At 40.3% G+C, this 24,705-nt stretch overlaps 1 protein-coding gene across 1 annotated transcript in view; it reads right to left on the bottom strand.

Moving 5' to 3' along the window:
- Positions 1-23,389, bottom strand: part of SRFBP1 (serum response factor binding protein 1) — a 77,550-nt gene extending 54,161 nt beyond the window's left edge. Inside the window, exon 1 of the mRNA XM_016190091.2 lies at positions 23,263-23,389. Coding sequence (XP_016045577.2) covers positions 23,263-23,358 — 96 coding nt within the window. The 5' untranslated portion in view covers positions 23,359-23,389. The remainder of the gene's footprint in view (positions 1-23,262) is intronic.
- Between the last annotated feature and the right edge of the window lie 1,316 nt (positions 23,390-24,705).

The following is a 24,705-nucleotide window of genomic DNA, read 5'->3' as shown; positions in this document are numbered from 1 at the left end:
CCAGCTAAAAGTCCTCCAGAGGGTGAAGCACAAAACAACGAGTTCAACATCCAAACATTAGCTAAGGAAATAATAATAGCAGTGAGTAAAGAATTTGAAAAAATTGTAATCAGAAATGCAGGAACAACAAATGAGAAAATGGAAGAAAATTCTAATTATCTCATGGTTATTAGAGAGCTGAAAGCTGAAATCGTTGAGCTAAGAAGGCAACTAGCTGAACAAGCTAAAACAGTATCAAAGCAGGGCAACAAAATAGATGAACTCCAGAAAGCAGTAGAGGGCAGAGAGAATAGAATCTATGAGGCTGAAAACAGAATCAGCAAGATTGAGGATGAGTTAGAGACAACTAAAAAAGAAGTAAGAGATCTCAAAAAGAGATTAAGAGATGCTGAAAACAACAACAGAGTCCTATGGGATGACTACAAAAGAAACAATATACGCATTATTGGCTTACCAGAGGAAGAAAGAGAAGGGGAGGAAGAAAGCATTCTCCAGGCTATAATAGCTGAAAATTTCTCTAGTCTAGACAACACCAAAGACATAAAGATTCAAGAAGCCCAGAGGGTCCCAAACAGAATTAACCCAGACCTAAAGACACCAAGACATGTCATACTTAGATTGGAAAGGAATAAGGATAAAGAAAGGATCCTCAAGGCTGCAAGAGAAAAACAAAGAGTCACCAACAAAGGAAAACCCATAAGATTAGCAGCAGACTTCTCCATACAAACACTACAGGCCAGAAGAGAATGGCAAGATATCTATCGAGTGCTCAATGAGAAAGGCTTTCAGCCAAGAATACTATATCCTGCTAGACTCTCATTCAGACTAGATGGAAGCATCAAAACCTTCTCAGACAAGCAACAGTTGAAGGAAGCAACCATCAATAAGCCTGGCCTGAAAGAAGTTCTGAAAGGTCTCCTATAAACAACCAGACCACCACAAATAGGACATATATCAAAACACTCTAAAACTCTACAAGAATGGCGTTAAAATATCTTCAATCTTTGATATCAATAAATGTCAATGGCCTGAATTCACCTATTAAAAGACACAGAGTAGCAAGATGGATCAGAAAACACAAACCAACAATATGTTGTCTACAGGAAACTCACCTAACTCAACAAGACAAACACAGACTTAAAGTGAAAGGATGGAAAACTATCATTCAAGCCAATGGCCCACAAAAAAGGGCAGGAACAGCTATTCTCATATCTGACATGATAGACTTTAAAATAGATAAGATTAAAAAAGATAGGAATGGACACTACTTAATGCTCAGAGGATCAGTCAATCAAGAGGACTTAACAATTATTAATATCTATGCACCCAATGAGAATCCATCTAAATACATCAAACTTCTACTGAAAGAGCTACAGCAATATATTAACAGTAACACAATCATAGTAGGGGACTTCAACACCCCACTATCTCAACTTGACAGATCATCCAGGAAGAAAATCAGTAAAGACATAAGGGAGCTAAATGAAGAGATAGATAAACTAGAACTATTGGACATTTTCAGAGTCATTCATCCCAAGAAACTGGAATACACATTTTACTCAAATCCACATGGATCATTCTCAAGGATAGACCATATGTTAGGCCACAAAGACAGCATCAGCCTATTCAAGAGCACTGAAATCATCCCAAGCATCTTCTCAGACCACAGTGGAATTAAACTAACACTTAACAATCAACAAAAGATTAGTAACAGTGCCAAAATGTGGAAGCTCAACAGTACACTTCTTAACAACTTCTGGGTCAAAGAGGAAATCAAGGAAGAAATCAAAATGTTTCGAGAGTTCAATGAAAATGAAGACACAAGCTATCAAAATATTTGGGACACAGCTAAAGCAGTCCTAAGAGGGAAGTTCATAGCTATACAAGCACACATTAGGAAACAAGAAAAGGCACAAATAAACAGCCTGATTGCACATCTTAAAGACCTAGAAGAAGAACAACAAAGGAATCCTAAAGCAACCAGAAGGACAGAAACCACTAAAGTTAGGGCAGAAATAAATAACATTGAGAATAGGAAAACCATACAAAAGATCAATGAAAGTAAATGTTGGTTCTTCGAAAGAGTAAACAAAATCGACAAACCTTTAGCCAGACTCACAAAACAAAAAAGGGAAGACCCAAATAAATCGGATAGTAAATGAAAGAGGAGAAATCACAACAGACACTGCAGAAATTCAACATATCATGCGAGGCTTCTATGAACAACTATATGCCACCAAGCTAGAGAACCTGGAAGAAATGAATGATTTCCTAGATACCTACCAACTTCCAAAACTAAGTCAAGAGGAAGTGGATAACATGAACAGGCCCATCACAGCTAATGAAATTGAAACAGTTATCAAAAATCTTCCCAAAAATAAAAGTCCTGGACCAGATGGTTTTACAAATGAATTCTATAAAACTTTAAAAGAAGAACTAATACCTCTACTTTTAAAAGTCTTCCAGAAGGTTGAAGACACTGGAATACTCCCTGCCAGCTTCTATGAACCCAACATCACCCTGATACCAAAAGCAGACAGGGACACAACCAAAAAAGAAAACTACAGACCAATATCTCTGATGAACATAGATGCGAAAATATTGAACAAAATTCTAGCCAACTGGATACAGCAGTATATCAAAAAGATTGTTCATCATGACCAAGTGGGGTTTATCCCAGGCATGCAAGGTTGGTTTAATATACGTAAATCAATCAATGTGATCCACCACATCAACAAAAACCACATGGTCATATCAATAGATGCAGAGAAAGCCTTTGACAAGATACAACATCCCTTTATGATCAAAACACTACAAAAAATGGGAATAGATGGAAAATTCCTGAAGATAGTGGAGTCTATATATAGCAAACCTACAGCCAACATCATACTCAATGGTGAAAAACTGGAAGCATTTCCCCTCAGATCAGGTACTAGACAGGGTTGCCCACTATCACCATTACTATTCAACATAGTGTTGGAAGTTCTTGCCATAGCAATCAGGCAGGAGCAAGGAATTAAAGGGATACAGATTGGAAGAGAAGAAGTCAAACTCTCCTTATTTTCAGATGACATGATAGTATACATGGAAAAACCTAAGGAATCCAGCAAGAAGCTTTTGGAAATCATCAGGCAATACAGTAATGTGTCAGGCTATAAAATTAACATTCAAAAGTCAGTGGCATTCCTCTATGCAAACACTAAGTTAGAAGAAATTGAAATCCAGAAATCAGTTCCTTTTTCTATAGCAACAAAAACAATAAAATATCTAGGAGTAAACCTAACCAAAGAAGTGAAAGACTTGTATACTGAAAATTATGAGTCACTACTCAAAGAAATTGAAAAAGACACAAAGAAGTGGAAAGATATTTCATGTTCATGGGTTGGAAGAATTAACATCATCAAAATGAATATATTACCCAGAGCCATCTACAAATTTAATGCTATCCCCATCAAGATCCCAAGCACAGTTTTTAGGAGAATAGAACAAATGCTACAAATGTTTATCTGGAACCAGAAAAGACCTAGAATTGCCAAAACAATCTTGAGAAAAAAGAACAGAACCGGAGGCATCACACTGCCAGATCTCAAACTGTATTATAGGGCTATTGTCATCAAAACGTACTGGAACATGAACAGACACACTGACCAGTGGAATAGAATTGAGAGCCCAGAAATGAGGCCCCACACGTATGGACATCTAATCTTTGATAAAGGGGCCCAGACTATTATATGGGGAAGCAGAGTCTCTTCAACAAATGGTGTTGGAAACAATGGGTTGAAACATGCAGAAGAATGAAACTGAATCACTGTATTTCACCAAATACAAAAGTAAATTCCAAGTGGATCAAGGACTTGATGTTAGACCAGAAACTATCAGATATTTAGAGGAAAATACTGGAAGAACTTTTTTCCGCATAAATTTTAAAGACATTTTCAATGAAACGAATTCAATTACAAGGAAGACTAAGGCAAGTATAAACCTATGGGACTACATCAAATTACAAAGCTTCTTCACAGCAAAAGAAACCACTACCCAAATCAAGAGACCCCTCACAGAATGGGAGAAGATCTTTACATGCCATACATCAGATAAGAGTTTAATAACCAACATATATAAAGAGCTTGCCAGACTCAACAACAAGACAACAAATAACCCCATCCAAAAATGGGGGGAGGACTTGGACAGAATATTCACCACAGAAGAGATCCAAAAGGCCGAGAAACACATGAAAAAATACTCCAAGTCTCTGATTGTCAGAGAAATGCAAATAAAGACAACAATGAGATATCACTTCACTACTGTGAGAATGTCACACATCAGAAAAGGTAACAGCAGCAAATGCTGGAGAGGGTGTGGGGTCAAAGGAACCCTCCTGCACTGCTGGTGGGAATGTCAATTGGTCCAACCTCTGTGGAGAACAGTCTGGAGAACTCTCAGAAGGCTAGAAATGGACCTACCCTATGACCCTGCAATTCCCCTCCTGGGGATATATCCTAAGGAACCCAACACATCCATCCAAAAAGATCTGTGTACACATATGTTCTTGGCAGCACAATTTGTAATAGCCAAAACCTGGAAGCAACCCAGGTGTCCAACAACAGATGAGTGGCTAAGCAAGTTTTGGTATATATACACAGTGGAATACTACTCAGCTTTAAAAAATGGTGACTTCACCGTTTTCATCCGATCTTGGATGGACCTTGAAAAAATCATGTTGAGTGAAATTAGTCAGAAACAGAAGGATGAATACGGGATGATCTCACTCTCAGGCCGAAGTTGAAAAACAAGATTAGAAAAGAAAACACAATTAGAACCTGAAATGGAATTGGAGTATTACACCAAAGTAAAAGACTCTGGGGTGGGTGGGTGGAGAGAATACAGGTCCATGAAAAATGATGAATGAAATAGTGGGGGTTGTATTGTTAAATGGGAATCTGGGGAATGTTATGCATGTAAAAAAAAAAAAAAGAAGTAGAAATGCAAAGCAGAAATTGACTGAGTTTGGAGTATGGCACCAAAGTAAGAAAGCAGAAGTACACTAGAGTTTGCAGTGAGTACCTCCCTAATACTTCCTGTCCACTTTTCCAAGCTTTGGGTCCATGATTGCTCAACAATTTGTTTGGCTTTGTATGTTAACTCTCTTTTCAGTCACCAGGTTCCAGATGTCATCAGGATGCCGGCCCGGCTTCCCTGGATTGAAGACCCCACCAATATGTCCTGGAGCTCAGCTTCCCCAGAGACCCACGCTACTAGGGAAAGAGAGAGGCAGACTGGGAGTATGGACCGACCAGTCAACGCCCATGTTCAGCGGGGAAGCAATTACAGAAGCCAGACCTTCTACCTTCTGCAACCCACAATGACCCTGGGTCCATGCTCCCAGAGGGATAGAGAATGGGAAAGCTATCTGGGGAGGGGGTGGGATATGGAGATTGGGCGGTGGGAATTGTGTGGAGTTGTACCCCTCCTACCCTATGGTTTTGTTAATTAATCCTTTCTTAAAAAAAAAAAAATTTTTTTAAATGTAGTCATATAAATCACTAGTTAATTAATATGAGAGGGGGAAAATTAATTGTATGTCTCGCAGTTTTTCAAAACACAAACTGAATCTTTTTAATATATAGGCTGTGTAACTGATACGCAGACTCGCTCAAAAGCCTAGACCAAGTAGATCAGAAGCAACCAATAGCACAGCTATATACAAGATACTGGGTACTGTACAGCAAACCCTAACAAAAGGACTTTTCAAAGTTAACCCAATTACCAAATAATGTGATGATAACATTAACTATTCATTGCCTTTTTGAACCCTAAGACAGCAGGAACCTCACATCTCCACTATAGAGCCTCTACTTCCCCCAGTCCTGGAACCACTGGATAGGACCCACTTTCCCGTATGCCTCTCCCAACCCATATCAAATAATATTGCATCTGCCGATCACAACCTAACCAACACAATGATTGCCACCTCAACATGCTTCACTTCAGACTGTGTCCAGAGACTTCACGTGTGGAATGACAACCCTTCAGCTTCATTACTCGGGTGAGACCTTTCCTTTCAGAGTATATCCATCTCAGGTGGTTCACTTTCTAACAAAGTCCCAAAACCTAGATATACACCAGTTTCTGTGAGACAGAGCTTATGTTCACACGTATCCATAAACTACTGCAAAATATATACCTGAAAGCAGAGGTACACTAGAGTTTGCAGTGAGTACCCCCCTAACACTTCCTCTCCACTATTCCAAGCTTTGGGTCCATGATTGCTCAACAAATTGTTTGGCTTTGTATGTTAACTCTCTTCAGTCACCAGGTTCCAGATGTCATCAGGATGCCGGCCAGGCTTCCCTGGACTGAAGACCCCACCAATGTGTCCTGGAGCTCCGCTTCCCCAGAGACCCATCCTACTAGCGAAAGAGAGACGCAGACTGGAAGTATGGACCGACCAGTCAACGTCCATGTTCAGCGGGGAAGCAATTACAGAAGCCAGACCTTCTACCTTCTGCAACCCACAAAGTCCCTGGGTCCATGCTCACAGAGGGATAGAGAATGGGAAAGCTATCAGGGTTTGGGGTGGGATATGGAGATTGGGTGGTGGGAATTGTGTGGAATTGTACCCCTTCTACCCTATGGTTTTGTTAATTAATCCTTTCTTAAATAAAAAAGGGAAAAAAATAAATGCACATGCAGAGGCAAATGTACATGGCATTCCATGAGAGAACGATGACGAACCCTGAGAATAATAGAAACCATAGACCAACAAATGGAAATACTCTGATGAGAAAGAACATTATTTCTAATAGTGCTGAATACTGTCATTTTAAGTTTGCTTTACCTAGCACAACTGCAATCATTGACTACACATCTTACAATTCTTTTCTTGGCAGATTGATCTTTCCCTTCTTTAGGAACTACATACATTTCACAACACACACACACACACACACACACTATTATTTATTTATTTTCCCTTTTGTTGCCCCTTTTTGATTGTTGTTGTAGTTGTTGTTGTTACTGATGTTGTCATTGTTGGATAGGACAGAGAGAAATGGAGAGAGGAGGGGAGGACAAGAGAAAGGAAGAGAAAGATAGACACCTGCTGACCTGCTTCACTGCTTATGAATCCACTCCCCTGCAGGTGGTACTGCCAGCATCCCCCGTCATATATATTTTTTCCCACGAACCCAGCAATGCCTTCTTCATTTAGAGATGATCAGTCATCCCTAGGCTCCCCTCACTGAATACTACAGATAAAGAACATGTATCTCATTGTACCATCTATACCAGCTGCTCACATGATATTCTTTGAATTTCAGTTGTCTGTAAGTTCTTAGAGGTCAGGGTTCTTGCAGTGTTATAGCTGATTTCTCTCTCTCTCTCTCTCTCTCTCTCTCTCTCTCACACACACACACACACACACACACACACTCTCTGTCTTTCTTTTTTCTTTCTTTTTTTTTTGACCCTAGTTTGTTGTGATTTCACTATTTCCTGGTCAAGTTTTTCTCAGCAATGGAGAGATAAGGGGAGATACCATAGCTTCAGAGCCCCCCCCCCATTTGTGCTGGCAACTAAGATCATGCGTATAGAAAGGTACATACCCTAGCCCACGTGAGATAATAGCTCTGGTCCCTGTATTTAAAGAGTTGGTTCCTGGCACACACCATACCTCTTTATTTCAAAAATGACAATGAGGGCATCATCTGGTTTCTTCTTATCATTACTATAACTAACCACCCTCTATTCATTAAAGATAATGGCAACCAACTCAGTTTCTCTCCACCCTAAGAGAGGCCATCATTTTCGGTGATGTAATATCCACTGTATATCCCATCCAACATTAATTACATCCTCACTTCCTGACTTCATCTTTTCTAATGACCTAATCTACTCCATCTGAGCCCTCCACTTTCATGGTCGCTGTTAGTCCCTGTCATCGCGCTTAACTACTCCATTCCTAAAACTACTATTTAAACATTCCCCAGTGAGATCACAACTTCTTCTTTTTTTTTTCAAATATTTTATTTTATTTATTTATTCCCTTTTGTTGCCCTTGTTGTTTTATTGTTGTAGTTATTATTGTTGTTGTCATCGTTGTTGGATAGGACAGAGAGAAACGGAGAGAGGAGGGGAAGACAGAGAGGGGGAGAGAAAGATAGACACCTGCAGACCTGCTTCACCGCCTGTGAAGCCACTCCCCTGCAGGTGGGGAGCCAGGGCTTGAACCGTGATCCTTATACTGGTCCTTGTACTTTGCGCCACCTGCGAGATCACAACTTCCACGAGCCTGCTTTTCAACTCTATTCAACACAAGCATCTCTGACTCCCCTAGAACCAGCAGCTCAGGGACTCCTACATTTTTCTCAGTCTCTTTCTTCTCAGTCCCTTTCTTCTTAGTGTTCCTTTTATAGAGTTTCAGTAAATGATCAACATGCATCAATACCTTAAACTCCTTTAGTCCTATGTCAGCAAAACCTTAATCCTGGATAAAAACATGTTGCCCCTATTACCAGGAAGTACCTGCAGCAGTCTTACTTCTATAAATTCAACCTAACCAACCCTGAAGGAAGCCTATACTTCAGAGCCATTCTGGCCTTGTTTTTTTCCTTTGGTCAATTTGCTCTGCTTTCATAAAATATTCAATCTTCCTATTCAACTCTACCAATCTCATGGAGGAAAAGAGAACAATTGTCCTTTTTTTTTTTTTTTTTACTACAATGAATGAAAATTCAGTTCTACCACTCATCCTCCTCTATTAAGAAACAGAATTTGCCCTAATTTATGAATACATGTGAATCCATAAATTAGGCCAAAATATATACCTGTAAGCAAAAGTACATAATAGTCTGCAGTGAGTCAGTATCAAGTTCATAATGAAATAGTGTCTACTTAGATACCCTCCCTCACCTACTTCCTATTACAGTTCCCTTACTCACTCCAAAGCTAACCTTATCAAAGTAAAGACTGAAAAAGATGAATAAGGGCAAGAGACTGGCATACTTTAATGATGACTTTTTAGTCTCTATCAGGCCACCCCATCAGCTGGGGCCCTATTCAGGGAGTCCTGAGATTCCCAAACAGACATGATGGGCCTAGACCTCGAATAGATCCCTCTCTTCATTGTTATTGGTCATCTCTATCAGGAACAACAAAATAGACCCCTTTGTGGGCCCCCATAGGACCTTGCCCTTAATTTGGATCAACAACGGTAGAGAATGTTGTCCATCCTCCGAAGGGGGATGTATGTTTACTCTATGCTACACCTGAGAAACATAGGTCCTGAAATTGGGGCAGCTTGGAATGTTCTTACTCATGACCACAGAATGTGAGCTCAGATCTAGAGGGATGCAGAGGTCATACAGGCGCTCCAAAGCTGAATATGGGCCCCAGATCACATCAAACTGCTAGGGTTTACAGTCCACAATTTTTATACACCTTTCCCATATTTGGGAGCTACTCTCTTCCCTGATCCAGCTTTCTGGTCAGACAATAACTTGGATCCACCTGCATATCAGATTTCAGGCTCAGGGGATAAAAGAAAAAAAAAAAACAAACAAACTAGTATAGCCACAGGCCATTTGGAATATAACTAAAATATGCCTACTAGCTATCTACAAAACAGAGACACCCCCCCCCCCCAACTCTTCATCTGCACTATTCCAGCCTTTAGGTTCATGCTTAGTTAACAATTTGTTTGGCTTTATATGTTAACTCTCTTTTCAGCCACCAGGTTCCAGATGCTAGCATGATGCCAACAAGACTTCCCTGGGCAGATGACCCCACCAATGTGTACTGGACCCCTGCTTCCTCAGAGCCCCACTCCATTAGAAAAAGAGAGAGGCAGGCTGGGAGTATGGATTGACCTGTCAACATCCATGTTCAGTGGGGAAGCAATTACAGAAGCCAGACCTTCCACCTTCTGCATCCCACAATGATCTTGGTTCCATACTCCCAGAGGGTTAAAGAACAGGAGAGCTATCAAGGGAGAGGATGGGATACGGAAGAGTTCTGGTGGTGCAAACTGTGTGGAGTTGTATCCCTCTTATCCTATGGTTTTGTCAGTGTTTCATATATATATATATATATATATATATATATGAAACACCCCCCCAACCCTGTCCCACCAGCTGCAGATCATACAAACAAGAGAAACCTAGAGCTCACAATAGCACCACCTGCTGGCTATCAATAACCAGCACAAAAAAATGTGCAAGCAGAGAAACAGAACTAAACAGCCAACTGTGCTATAACAGCCTGAGAGAAATGAAATAGAGGAAATCCAAGGAATTACAGACTTAGAGAGACTCTCAAAGACAGAATGCACAGAGCTCATTATGAGGACTCTCCACAAAATTAAGCAAGAATTAAAAGAGCATGTTACTATCGAATCAAAACACACAAGAGAGGAACTTAAGAGTTCACTAAGAATCTTCAAATCTTGAAAGAAGAACTTCAGTCAGAACTGCAGGGAATAAAAGACAATCCAACTGTAATCCATGCCCAGGTAGAAGGTTTAGGAAGTAGATGCACATATTCAGAAGAAATAATCTCCAGTCTAGAAGATACGGCCAGCCCACTCTTTCAATTCAAAGATGAGGGAAAGGAATGGTTCAGAAAGACTCAAGCAACTCTCTGTGAAATTGCAGACTCCATCAAAAGATCAAATATAAGAGTGATAGGTATATCTGAGGAGGAGGACAAGACCAAAGGCCCAGAGTCCATTTTTTCAGGGCAATTTTAGCTGAGAAACTTCCCTCACTTAAGAAATCCTCAGAACATTCTCATTCAAGAGGCAGAACATATCACCCAGATTTATAAATACAAAAAGACCAATGCCAATGCACATTATTGTAAAACTATCAAAAGTCAAAAAGGAAAAAAAATCTTGCTGGCTGCTAGGGAAAGAAGTTATATACAAAGGAAGAGCTGTAAGACTTTCATCAGATTTCTCTTCACAAACTCTAAAGGCAAGAAGAGAGTGGACATATTCAAAGTTCTAAAGGAGAAGGAATTTCAGCCACGAATATTGTATCCAACAAAATTATCCTTCAAATATGAGGGAGAAATAAAGGTTTTCTCAAATATTCAAGAACTAAAGGAATTTGCCACTATCAACCCCACCTTAACAACTACTGAACCGGATCCCACAAAAAAGAAGCAAAGGACCACCAAGTTACAGATGCTACTATGATGCCAACCTGACTGGCTTGGACAGACAACCTCACTAATGTACCCTAGGACCCCACGTCTCCAGAGCCCTGTACCACTATGGAAAGATAGAAACAGGCTGGGAGTATGAATGGCTATGTCCATCAGTGAAGCAATTACAGAAGCCAGACCTCCTACCTTCTGCACCCCATAATGACCCTGGATCCATGCTCCCAGAGAGATAAGGAATAAGAATGCTTCCAATAGAGAGGATGGGATATGAAACTCTGGTGGTGGGAAATGTGTGGAATTTCACCCCCCTTATTCTATGGTTTTGTCACTATTTTCTATTTTATAAATAAATTTTAAAAAAGAAAGAAAAGAATAGAGGCAGGATGATAAAAATACTTATAAAATATACATAACTAGAGATAGACAGCTATAGAAATAATAGTCAACCTATATCTGTAACCTTTGGAGAACTGCTGTAGTCTCTTTTTTAAAAAAATATTTTACTTACTTATTAATGAGAGGGATAGAAGGAGAAAGAGAAAGAACCAGACATCACTCTGGTACATGTACTGCCAGGGATTGAACTTGGGACCTCATAGCTTGAGAGTTCAACACTTCATCCACTGTGCCACCTCCCGGATTACCTGCTGTAGTTTCTAATGGAGGGAATGGTGATACAAAATTTTGGTGGTGGGAATGGTGTGGAATTATACCCATGTTATTTCATAATTTTGTAAATCACCAATAAATCACTAATAAAATTATATATATATTCAGCCCAGAGCGGTGCATGCAAGAGGTCCTGCATCCACAGGGGGGAAAAAATTCTGTTGCATGGGGAGATGAGTTATTATACTCTTGTGTCCACACAACTGCATTGTAAACCATTAGCTGCAATAAAAATGGAAGAAAAAAAAAAACAATGGGGCCAGGTGGTGGTTCGCCTGGTTGAACACACAATGACCCAGGTTTGAGTCCCCGGTCCTCACCTGCAAGAGGAAAGCTTCATGAGTGGTGAAGCAGGGCTGCAGGTGTCTGTCTGTCTCCCTCTCTATCTTCCCCTACCCTTTCAATTTCTGCCTGTCTCTATTCAATAAAGATAATTTAAAAAAAAGTGCTACACATATTTCAGGTAAGTTTTTTATTAACTAATTAATTTTGGATAGAGGCAGAGAGAAATTGGGAGGAGACAGGGAGAAAGAGAGGCACCTGCATCACTTGTGAAGCTACCTCCCTAAAGCAGGTGGGGACTAGAGACTTGAACCCAAGTCCTATTGTATGGTAATGGCTGCATTCAACCAAGTGTGCCAGTGCCCAGACCCTCTGAGGTAAAATTTTAAGCTGTGCTTTGGACCCCATTCTTTCCTGCTTTACTAAAACCCATATTATAGACTACTCCTTCATCCCAGCATAATTAATTAGATTTGTTTCCCATTGATATTAATAAAACTTTTTTGAAAAAAAAATTTAAGATCTTTTTATTTATTTATTATTAGAGACAGAGAAATTGAGGGGCCTGGTGGTGGTGCACCTGGTTGAACTGAAGTGATTATGCGTAGTAAATTAAGTAGAGACGTGAATGACAACTATTGGATAGTTCCACTCATATGTAGAATATAGAGAACTGAAACATAGGCACTTAGAAGACAAAAAAAAAAATTAACCTATCTGTAAGACCTTGGGAGAATACTATAGAGGTTATCTTGGAGTTGGGGGAGACATTGAACTTGGGTGGTGGGAGTGCTGAGGAATTATATCCCTAGTATCTTATAATCTCAGAGCACTAATAAAAAGTATTAAAGAAAAGCTGTTACAAAAGATACCAAATGATTTTTAAAAATTCCTGAACCCAACTCCTGTTGGTTTTTCAGACTTCATCTTATTTGAAATCTCATCAGGGTCTTTCTATTCACTGGATAGAGACAGGCAGAAATCAAGAGGGAAGGGAGTGATAGAGACAGAGACACCTGCAACACTGCTTTACCACTCACAAAGCTCTCCCCCTGCAGGTGGAGACTGGGGACTTGAAACCGGGTCCTTGCACAATGAAACATGTATGCTCAACCAGGTACCACCACCTGCCACCCCCACCCCAGCAGGATTTGACACTGCTAATCATTTTCGATTTTGTCAAATACCTTTACCTTGGTTTATATGACAGAGCACACTTTTGGTTTTCCTTTTCTACCATCTCTGGTCAGGCATAAAATATCATGAGGCAGTCCTAGGTCAACTGTTTTGTTTTTTTTTAACAATGTTTGTTTTATTTCCAAGAGATCTGATGGCCACCTACACAAAGATAATGGAACAATTGCTACCATCAGCTGAGATTTACTTTTTAGTTCTATATCTAAGTGTATCAGTAGTCTGTCTGATAAATTCTTTTCTTTACCTTTTTTAAAATTTTAATGAAAACAGGAGAGAAACAGAGACAGACACCAGAGCACTGCTCAACTCACTGGCCTGTGATTAAACCTGGGACCTCAGAGCCTCAAGCTTAAAAGCCTGGGGTAATGGATTGTGCCTGTGCCAGGTTGGCCATCATTCAACCATTTCTTTTGAATGTGCTTGACACCTCACACTCATGTTTTGTCACCTCCAACTGAATCACTTTTTCTAGGGGGTGGGGGAGGTCATGGAAGGGAGCTCTATTTCAGGGAACAGAGCAATCCAATCCTTTTAGTGTTACACCCAGCACTTATTACATAAAGCTAGCTTTCTTTCGCAAACCACTCACAATAAATCTGTTACCAATTTGTTATTTTACCTTCTCTCTCTCAAATTATACCAGGCTTTTTTTTTTTCTATTTCAACCACCAAGCTTTCTTTTCCGAGTTATTATTTTCTCTACATCCATCCCTGTCCTTTTCCAATCAGTTTATCCACAGCACTGTCAGAATACAGAATACACTGTTTAACAGATAGCTGATGTCACACCCTCTACTTAATTCTCTTCAGTGATTTCCAACAATTATTATGATGACATTTAATATTTCCTCTTCGATAAGTTCACACCTACTAAGTTTTGCTTTGTTTTCTTTTCTAAGAGAACAGAATGTGAAAGAAACCATAGCACTGAAGCTTCCATCAGTGCAATGGGAGCAGGGTTTGAACCTGCACTGGACACATGACAAAGCAGCACATTATCCAAGTGAGATATTTTGTCAGCCTCTAAACTGTTACATATGCTGCCTTCTCTGGTAAAATTGCTCTTTCTCCAACCTGTTAACATTCTAGCCTTCTGACTACTGTAATTTTTCAGTAATATTTCCTAGCTGAGAGGGCCAAAATATTTTCACTGAGAGGGTCAAAATTTCCTTTTATAAACACTTGAGACAGCTTCTAGAAGTTATGGTTATTATTTTAACATTTAAAAACATGCTCACTACAATCTGTTTAATGTGTTACTTGAGGTTTATGATATATTCTAATGAAGTTATTCATAAAATAAATTAATACTATGTAAAGAGTTATGTATTATGTTTCTATCTGCTGTACCATACAGGTGCATGAGACAATTGTGTGCCATTTGTTAACTAATGTTAACCAATATTAACTAATAAACCTCAGTGTGCAGAGTTGGTCTGGTTACATTCCAATCATGGGAGAAAACTAAGACTTCAACTTTAAAATTCCTATTTAAGAAGGAATATGTTCATTACTATTACATAATGGAATTCTAAAAGCAAAAAGGGAATGTTTCATACCAATGCTAAGACAACAATGGACAGACAACCCCACCAATGTGTCCTGGAGATCCGATTCCCCAGAACCCCGCTCCACTAGGGAAAGAGAGAGGCAGGCTGGGAGTATGGATCTACCTGTCAAAGCCCATGTTTAGCAGGGAAGCAATAACAGAAGCCAGACCTTCCATCTTTTGAACCCCACAATGACCCTGGGTCCATACTCCCAGGGGGATAAAGACTAGGAAAGCTATCCCAAGAGGGGATATGATATGGAGTTCTGGTAGTGGGAATTGTGTGGAGTTGTACCTCTCTTATCCTATGGCTTTGTCAGTGTTTCCTTTTTATAAATAAAATAAAAAATAAGAAAAAAAGAAAAAAAAATGCTTTACTAGCTTGATTTTCTCAGTATTTCTGTACAGGCAGGAAGAAAATGAGTTAAGTTTGGGATATTAAAAATAAATCTATTCATTTTACATACAGATGGAATTACAATTTTTTCCTCACTGCTGCCCAACCCCAAACTTAGCTTTCTCCAAATATTTTACTTCCATTTTGCAAAATCAAAAATAAAAAGCTTTGTATAAAAAGCTGCCAATTCATTTGTCACTGAGGCATTGTGAAAGTGGTTGAGAGAACTGAGAAGGCAATAAATAGGCCCAAAAGACCCAATGTTGCCAGAAGACCTACATACTATTTAGGGCACTATATTTTGGTAAATTCTTCAACCAAAAGCAAATCAAATTATCGCTGTTAGAAATGTGAAAGCAGGGGAGATAGCATAATGGTTATGCAAAGAGACTCTCATGCCTGAGGCTTTGAAGTCCCAGGTTCAACTCCCAGCACCAGAGCTAAGCAGTGCTCTAGTATAATATATATATATATATGCCAGGTGGTGGTGGTGCATCTAGCCGAGTACACATTACAGTGCACAAGGACCCAGGTTCAAGCCCCCAGTCCCCACCTGTAGGGGGAAAGTGAGTAGTGAAGCACGGCTGCAAGTAATTCACTCTTCTCTCTCTCTCTCTGTCACCCCCTTCCCTCTTCATTTTTGGCTCTCTATATCCAATAAGTAAATAAAGATAATTAAAAAATAAATATAAAAAAATTACACATACACACATATGGTGGGGGTAGATAGCATAATGGTTATGCAAAGAGACTTTCATTTCTGAGACGCCAAAGTTCCTGGCTCAATCCCCTGCACTACCATAGTCAGAGTTGAGCAGTGCTGTGGTAAAAATAAATAAATATGGGCAGGGGTAGATAGCATAACAGTTATGCAAAGAGACGCTCATGCCTGAGGCTCCAAAGTCCCAGGTTCAATCCCCTGCACCACTATAAACCAGAACTGAGCAGTGCTCAGGTTAAAAAAAAAAAAAAAGAAATATGAATATATATATATATATATATATATATATATATATATTAAATGTGTGGCCAGGTGGTGGCACATGTGGTTGAATGCACATGTTACAATGCTCAAGGACCCAGGTTCAAGCCTCTGCTCCCTACCTGCAGGGGGAAAGCTTCACTAATGATGAAGCAGGCTGTAGGTGTCTCTGTCTCTCTCATTATCACCACCTTCCTTCTTGATTTTTGGATGTCTCTGTCTAATAAATAAGTAAAGATGATTTTTAAAAATTAAAAAAAAAAAGAAAGAAATGTGGATCTGAGTTCACATTCTGTAGTCATGAGTAGGAACGTTCCAAGCTGCCCCAGTATCAGGACCCATCTTCCTCAGGTGTAGCATAGAGTATATTGTCCAGCCTCCCTTTGGGAGATGGAACATTCTCTACCATTGTTGATCCACATTGAGGGCAAGGTCCTATGGGGGCCCACAAAGGGGTCTATTGTGTTGTTCTCATAGAGATGACTGGTAACAATGGAGAGAGGGATCTATTCGAGGTCTAGGCCCATCATGTCTGGGAATCTCAAGCAATGGACGGTAACCCAACTTAGAGTTCTGAGAAATCCAATTTGTGATAGAATAATTATAATAATTATGGGGGTGGACCTACAACCACAAAACACCTGTCTGAGACTGTACATTACAGGCTGTCTTTATGACCCTAAAGACAGAAAAATCGCTTTTTAAACTGCCACCAGGTCTATCACCTGCATGATGAATCTAAGCTCCCAGCTGCTGTTTCTTCCACACCCCTTCATTTATTTGGGTCAGAAAGAAATTTAAGAGGGGGGAAGGGAGAAGGAGAGGGGAGAAAGAGAAGTACCTGCAGCACTGCTTATGAAGCTTCCTCCTGTGGTTGAGGACCAGAGGCTTGAACCTGGATCCTTTCTCGTGGTAAGAGTGTGCTGCCAAAACCTGGAAGCAACCCAGGTGTCCAACAACAGATGAGTGGCTGAGCAAGTTGTGGTCTATATACACAGTGGAATACTACTCAGCTGTAAAAAATGGTAACTTCACCGTTTTCAGCTGATCTTGGATGGACCTTGAAAAAATCATGTTGAGTGAAGTAAGTCAGAAACAGAAGGATGAATATGGGATGATCTCACTCTCAGGCAGAAGTTGAAAAACAAGACCAGAAAAGAAAACACAAGTAGAAGCTGAAATGGAATTGGTGTATTGCACCAAAGTAAAAGACTCTGGGGTGGGTGGGTGGGAAAAATACAGGTCCATGAAAGATGATGAATGACATAGTGGGGGTTGTATTGTTAAATGGGAATCTGGGGAATGTTATGCATATACAAACTATTGTATTTACTGTTGAATGTAAAACATTAATTCCCCAATAAAGAAATAAATTATTTAAAAAAAAATCATGTTGAGTGAAATAAGTCAGAAACAGAAGGATGAATATGGGATGATCTCACTCTCAAGCAGAAGTTGAAAAACAAGATCAGAAGAGAAAACACAAGTAAGAACCTGAACTGGAATTGGTGTATTGCACCAAAGTAAAAGACTCTGGGGTGGGTGGGTGGGGAGAATACAGGTCCATGAAGGATGATAAATGACATAGTGGGGGTTGTATTGTTAAATGGGAAACTGGAGAATGTTATGCATGTACAAACTATTGTATTTACTGTTGAATGTAAAACATTAATTCCCCAATAAAGAAAAAAAAAAAAGTGTGCTCAACTGTGTGTGCCATTGCCAGGCCCCAAGAATGTGTTTTATAATGTGAGCACTACTGCCTATGCTAGATATATTTCCTAGTAAACTAGTTCTCTCATTTACTAATATAGTCTTTAAAATATGGTTAGGGCAAAGGCAATATAGCCATAGGTGGCGCAACAGATTTTTATGACTGAGGTTCCAAAGGCACCAGGTTCAATTCTCAGCAACACCATAAGCCAGAGCTCAGCTGTGCTTTTGGGGGAAAATGCTTACTGTGAATTTTCTATTGAGAAGTTATTATATATGCTTGTATACTCTGCATAAAAATAATACTAAGTTTCTAATCGATAAGGCTGAGAGAAAACTTAGGTTCACAAAGAGAGGTAAATGATACACTGAAACCACAGTTACCTATCAACAGTCAACTGGTCAGGTTCCACTGCTAATACACTGCCTTTGCCATTCACTTTGCTGTTCACCCTTAATCTTTAAGAAACATCTGGTGGGGCCAGGTGGTGACACACCTGGTTAAGTGCACATATAACAGAGAGCAAGGACTTAGGTTCAAGCCCCTAGTCCCTACTTGTAAGGGTGAAGCAGGGCCGCACCTGTCTCTGTCTCTTTCCCTCTCTCTTCCTCCCCTCTCAATTTCTCTCTACATATTCAATAACATATAAATACAAATACTTTAAAAAAAAGTATTTGTTAAAAAAGGGAAAATTCTGGCTATAAGGAAACAAATATTTAAGACCTTCCATAGAAGCTTACAATGTTAAAAAAAAATCTGAGTCTAGCTGTGTTAAAATACATGAAAATCTCTGGATATTCATTATCCATCTATCAAGTTGGCAAAGAAACAAAAAATGAAAATGAGCACATTCTCTTTGTGAGACTGCGAGGACCTAGCAAAGGCTATGTCCAAAATCATTTATTGAAACATTTGTACAAAGCCACATAAGAGTGAAAATACTGTACAGAAATAAAACATAAGCAATTTTAAACCAATGCAGGAAATACACATGTTATCATGAGGTTTTCTACAAAATGATGTAATCATTTTTAGAATGATTTCTGTAGTATGACATGACATTTACACTACATGATATCACATACACAAACACACTACACTAGGTATAAACAATAGCATTAAGTTCACTAAAATTATTACTATTATTATTTTACCAGAGCATTACTCAATTCTGACTTACGGTGGTGGGACCAGCATAAAGGCTTTTGTAATAACCATTGAGCTATCTCCTCCACCCTAAAATAATCTTTTTAAAAGGAGAAGATGAGAAAAACACAGAAAAGAGCAACAATTTTACAGAGGAAAAGGTTGGTGGTCTTAAGCATTAAAATGTAGAAAAGTACAGACACTGGCTAAATACAGAATTTGAGTCCAGCGACATTTGTTTCAGGACATCTTATCTGTTAGGACTATTGCACAATTAACAACAGTAAAAGTAATTATGGTTTTAGAAAGAGAATTTCTGGGATCTGGAAGATGGTACAATGGAAGAGCACAGGAATTGCAGAAGGTTCTGAACTAGACAGGGATACCTTACTTCTCTCTCATTAGTAAACATATAATTGAAAAAAATAAGCTAATTTGGCTATTTGGATGATAACTTACTGTGCTATATTTATTTCTGATGAGGAACAATTTATAAATCTAGAGGGCTTGCTGGTCTACACTTTTAACTATTACTAAGCGTATGCTGCCATCTAGAGCAAGACTCTTCAGAGCAGTTTAACAAACCAAATTTAAAAAAAAAGGGGGGTTCTCTTAAAGATGGTCTGATTTAACACTTCAGTAAAAGTTATTTTACAAGAACTGCAAACTCAGTTATGAAATGAGATCTTTGTAATTTCATAAACACATGTGAACCCAGTTCTTGACATTCCTATAATAAGTGAAAAATCATTTTGTTTTTTCATACTTTACCTCCCTCCCTTTCCTGGAAATAGAAAGCAACTTCTGTTTTGCAAAACCAACTATTTCAATTAGTATATAAGAAGCTGCCAATTCATTTGTCACTGAGGCATTGTTTGAAGGTGGTTGAGAGAACTGAGAAGGCAACAAATAGGCCAAAAGACCCAATGTTGCCGGAAGACCTACATACTATTTAGGGCACTATATTTTGGTAAATTCTCCAACCAAAAGCAAATTGAATTATTGTCGTTAGAAAAGCGAGGGCAGGGGAGTAGCATAATGGTTATGCAAAGAGACTCTCATGCCTGAGGCTTTGAAGTCCCAGGTTCAACTCCCAGCACCACCGTAAGCCTGAGCTGAGCAATGCTCTGGTATAAAATATATATACAGGGGCCGGGTGGTGGTACACCTAGTTGAGTACACATGTTACAGTGCACAAGGATCCAGGTTCGAGCCAGGGAAAGCTTTGTGAGTGGTGAAGTAGGGCTGCAGCTCTCTCTCTGTCAACCCCTTCCTGCTAGATTTCTGGTTGTCTCTATCCAGTAAATAAAGATAGTTATATAAACACCATTCCCACCACCAAAAGACTGTGTCCCAGTTTATGTACACTCCTATTAATTTGTAGTCATATAAACCACTAATTAATATGAGGGGAAAAATTGATTGAATCTCAAACTTTTTTTTTCCCTCCTCCAGGGTTATTGCTGGGCTCAGTGCCTGCACCATGAATCCACCACTCCTGGAGGCCATTTTTCCCCCCCTTTTGTTGCCCTTGTAGCTTCGTTGTGGTTATTATTATTGCCCTTGTTGACGCAATTCATTGTTGGATAGGACAGAGAGAAATGGAGAGAGGAGGGGAAGACAGAGAAGGGGAGAGAAAGATAGACACCTGCAGACCTGCTTCACCGCCTGTGAAGCGACTCCCCTGCAGGTGGGGAGCCGAGGGCTCGAACCAGGATCCTTATGCCGGTCCCTGCGCTTTGCGCCACATGCGCTTAACCCACTGCGCCACCGCCCGACCATCTAAATCTCAAACTTTTTTATGCACAGACCATAAATAGGCTGAGTCTCTGATATGTTGACTCTCTTTTTTGTTAAATTTTATTTATTTATTATTGGACAGAGACACAGAGAAATTGAGAGGGAATGGGGAGATAGAGAGGGAGAGAGAGATACCTGTAGCCCTTCTTCACCACTCATGAAGCTTTCCCCCTGAATGTGAGGGCCAGGGGCTTGAACCTGGATCCTTGCACACTGTGATATGTGTGGTTAACCAGGTGCATCACTGCCTGGCCCCAATATGTTGTCACTTAGACCAGGGAGAACAGAAGCAACCAGTGGCACAGCTATATACAAATAATGTCAAAGGACATAAATTATAGTGATGTTGTGTATGATACAGCAAATCCTAACAAAGGGATGTTTCAAAGTTAACCCAATTACCAAATAATGTGATTATAGCAATAACTATCTATTGTCTTCTTAAACCCTAAGACAGCAGGAACTTCCCATTTCCCCTATAGAGCCTATACTTCCCCCAGTCCTGGAACCTCTAGGGTGGGGCTCACTTTCCTGCATGTTGTCTCAAATGATATTGCATCTGCTGCTCCCAACCTAATCAGTGCAAAGAGTACCACCTCAGCATGCTTCAATTCAGACTGTGTCCAAAGACGTCAGGCGTGGAATGTCAACCCTTCACCCACATTACTCATTGAAACCTTTCCTTTCATAGGATTCTCTAGTTCCATTCCAGGTGGTTTACTTCCTAACAAAGTCCCAAAACCTAAATATAGACCAGGTCCCTTAAGATAGAGCATATGTTCACATGTATCCATAAATTAGGGCAAAATATATACCTGAAAGCAAAAGTACACAATAGTCTTCAGTGAGACAGTATAAAGTTCATAAAGAAACAGTATCTACTTAGACTTAGATGCTCTCCTCACCTACTTCCTATTACAGTTCTCTCACTCACTCCAAAGCTAACCTTAGCAAAGCAAGGACTATAAAAGCTAAATAAGGGCAAGAGACCGGCAGCTATCTACAAAATGGAAACCCCCCTGCCCCAACTCTTAATTTGCACTATTCCAGCCTTTAAGATCATGATTAATCAACAATTTGTTTGGATTTATATGTTAACTCTCTTTTCAGCCACCAGGTTCCAGATGCTAGCATGATGCCAACCAGACTTCCCTGGACAGACAACCCCAATGTGCCTTGGAGCTCTGCTCCCCCAAAGCCTGGCCACACTAGGAAAAGAGAGAGGCAGGCTGGGAGTATGGATCCATCAGTCAACACCCATGTTCAGCGGGGAAGCAATTACAGAAGTCAGACCTTCCACCTTCTGCATTCCACAATGACCTTGGGTCCATACTCCCAGAGGGATTAAAAAAATAGGAAAGCCATCAGGGGAGGGGATGGGATACGGAGATCTGGTGGTGGGAATTGTGTGGAGTTGGACCTCTCTTGTTCTATGGTTTTGTCAATGTTTCCTTTTTATAAATAAAAAGTTAAGATAAATAAAATTAAAAAATAGATAAGTAAAAAAAAAAATTTTTTTTTTGCTTGGAAATAGAAAGTATACCATGCATAACTAGGTAATGCCAATCATGCCTTACAGCAGACACATGTATCCACTGAATAATGAATATGGAGAACTCCCTTTGTTGTAGCTATGAGGTCTTAATTTGATTCCTGATTTTTCTACTTGAAGTCTTCAGATGAGTTATAACATCCCTGACAAGAAGCAGAAACTGGAAATGGGGATGGTGGCAGAAATGACAACCTGGCGACGTCACTACATTATGATAGAGGGGAGGGCAAATGTTTGATGACAGCGGACTTATGAAAAGAACGAGAAACATAAACAGCTCATAAAGTTTTACGCAAATGGAAGCAAAGAAATGTTCCGGCTGTTGGAAGACACGATAAATCCAGGCGACATTCATTAACGACTGTTGTTAGCAAATTCTTAGAACCCACAGCTACTGAATCTTCTTCCTTTTAGGCGCTCAGTAAAAGGTACATAATGTGCACAGGGGCTTATTAACTGCCAAGTACCGTGCAAACACAGTACATGGAAATTCTCACAACTTTTTAAGGACGGTCCTAGCCTGAGATCGTTTTCGGAGGACAATGAAAATTGAGATTCAGTGTCACTCTCCCAAGTCCCACAGATGCAACGCATGGGGACATGAGGCCAGGGACACGTCTCCTGCTTCAATCACCCAAAAACCGTGGAGGGAGGGGAGCTACCACGGGCCTGGGCCCTTCAAGACGCCCCACCAAATGCACTTCCTGCTGCGGCCTCCGGTGAGCTCACCGGCCGGCAGGAAGGATGTGGAAGAGCCGACCCGAGAGCTCCTGGAAGTTCGCTCCACAGACGCCTTCCCCACCTTAGCACTCACCTCGTTATTGAGGTTCAAAGTCCCTGTCTGAGGCATGTTTGGTCGCTTAGGAGCCTCGGAAGCAGGCACGTGAACCTCCTCCGCCATATTGTCCATGTTTGGCCACGCCCCTCTACGGTGGCCCCATTTAAGCAAATCTCCTCTGTCGCTAGCGCATGCGTACAATTGAAGGATCGCTCGGAGACTCAGGCACCGCCCTGAGAAAACCGGTTAGAACTGGGGAAGAGCTTCCGGAGCTGTGTGTTGCCAAGGAAACCACTCTTGATGGGCGGGTGGCCCCAAGGCGCTCTGGGAGAATTTTGAGGTCTCAAAATTCTTACAGGAGTTTCAGAGATAGTGCTTTTTTTAAAGACTTGGGCGGTAGCGTTGCTGGTTGAGTGCAGCTGGTGCAAAGCGTAAGAACCGGAGTAAGGATCCGGGTTTGAGCGCCTGGCTCCCCACTTGCCTAGGAGTCACCTTATAGGCAGTGAAGCAGGCCTGCGGGTGTGTAACTTTCTTCCCCCTCCTCTCTCGATTTCTCTGTCTTATCTAACAATGACAATATATATATATATATATATAATTTATTCCTTATGAATTAGTGAGTGGGTTGCATTGGATTGACCTTCTCGTGGTGCATCCCGTGAGTACCCATTCATTGGGGAAACTGAGGATCCTTCCTAGCCGACTGATCCACATGGATCCCAGTCACTTTCAAAGCCAGCAACAAGCAGCTCCTGACAGCTTTGCTGTTGACTGGCTAAGGAAGAAGGGCAAATGCTAGAAGAAGAAGTGAGTGAAAGGAGTCAGAGCACCAGATCAGGCAGAACTTAGTTCAGGCAAGCAAGGAATAAGACTAGAGGGAGCCAGGCTGTAGTGCTGCGGGTTAAGCGCACATGGTGCTAAGGACAAGGGAAGGCCCAAGAAACTGCTAGTGCAAGAACTGGTAAGCATTCAGGTTCGAGCCCCCAGCTCCCCACCTGCAGGGGCATCACTTCACAAGCGGTGAAGCACGTCTGCAAGTGTTTATCTTTCTTTCCCCGCTCACTGTCTGCCCCTCCTCTCTCCATTTCTCTCTGTCCTATCCAATAACGACGACATCAATAACAACAGTAAGAACTACAACAATAAAAAACAACAAGGGCAACAAAAGGGAATAAATAAACAAATATTTAAAAAGAAAGAAGACAAGAGCTCTGTCAAATGAGTTGTTAAGTGTTTCAAATAATTTAATTTTAAGATTATTAAATTCTGAAGGATTTTTTTTTTCATTTCTGAAAACGAAGGGGCTTAGTGATAGGTTCACTTGAATGATTTTTTTATTTTGGTGGAATTTATATCTAGCGTTTGTGAAGGAAGATTGCTGAGCTAATAAGCTTGTCTTATCGCATAGTTCGTCGTTTTTTTGTTTGTTTTTTTACTTCAGCAACATATTATTGTTTAGGCTTTGTATTTTTCCATGAA

This window comes from Erinaceus europaeus, chromosome 2 (genome assembly GCF_950295315.1).
Source record: "Erinaceus europaeus chromosome 2, mEriEur2.1, whole genome shotgun sequence".
In the NCBI taxonomy this organism is placed as follows: domain Eukaryota; kingdom Metazoa; phylum Chordata; class Mammalia; order Eulipotyphla; family Erinaceidae; genus Erinaceus; species Erinaceus europaeus.
This window is presented reverse-complemented; position numbering and strand designations above follow the sequence as displayed.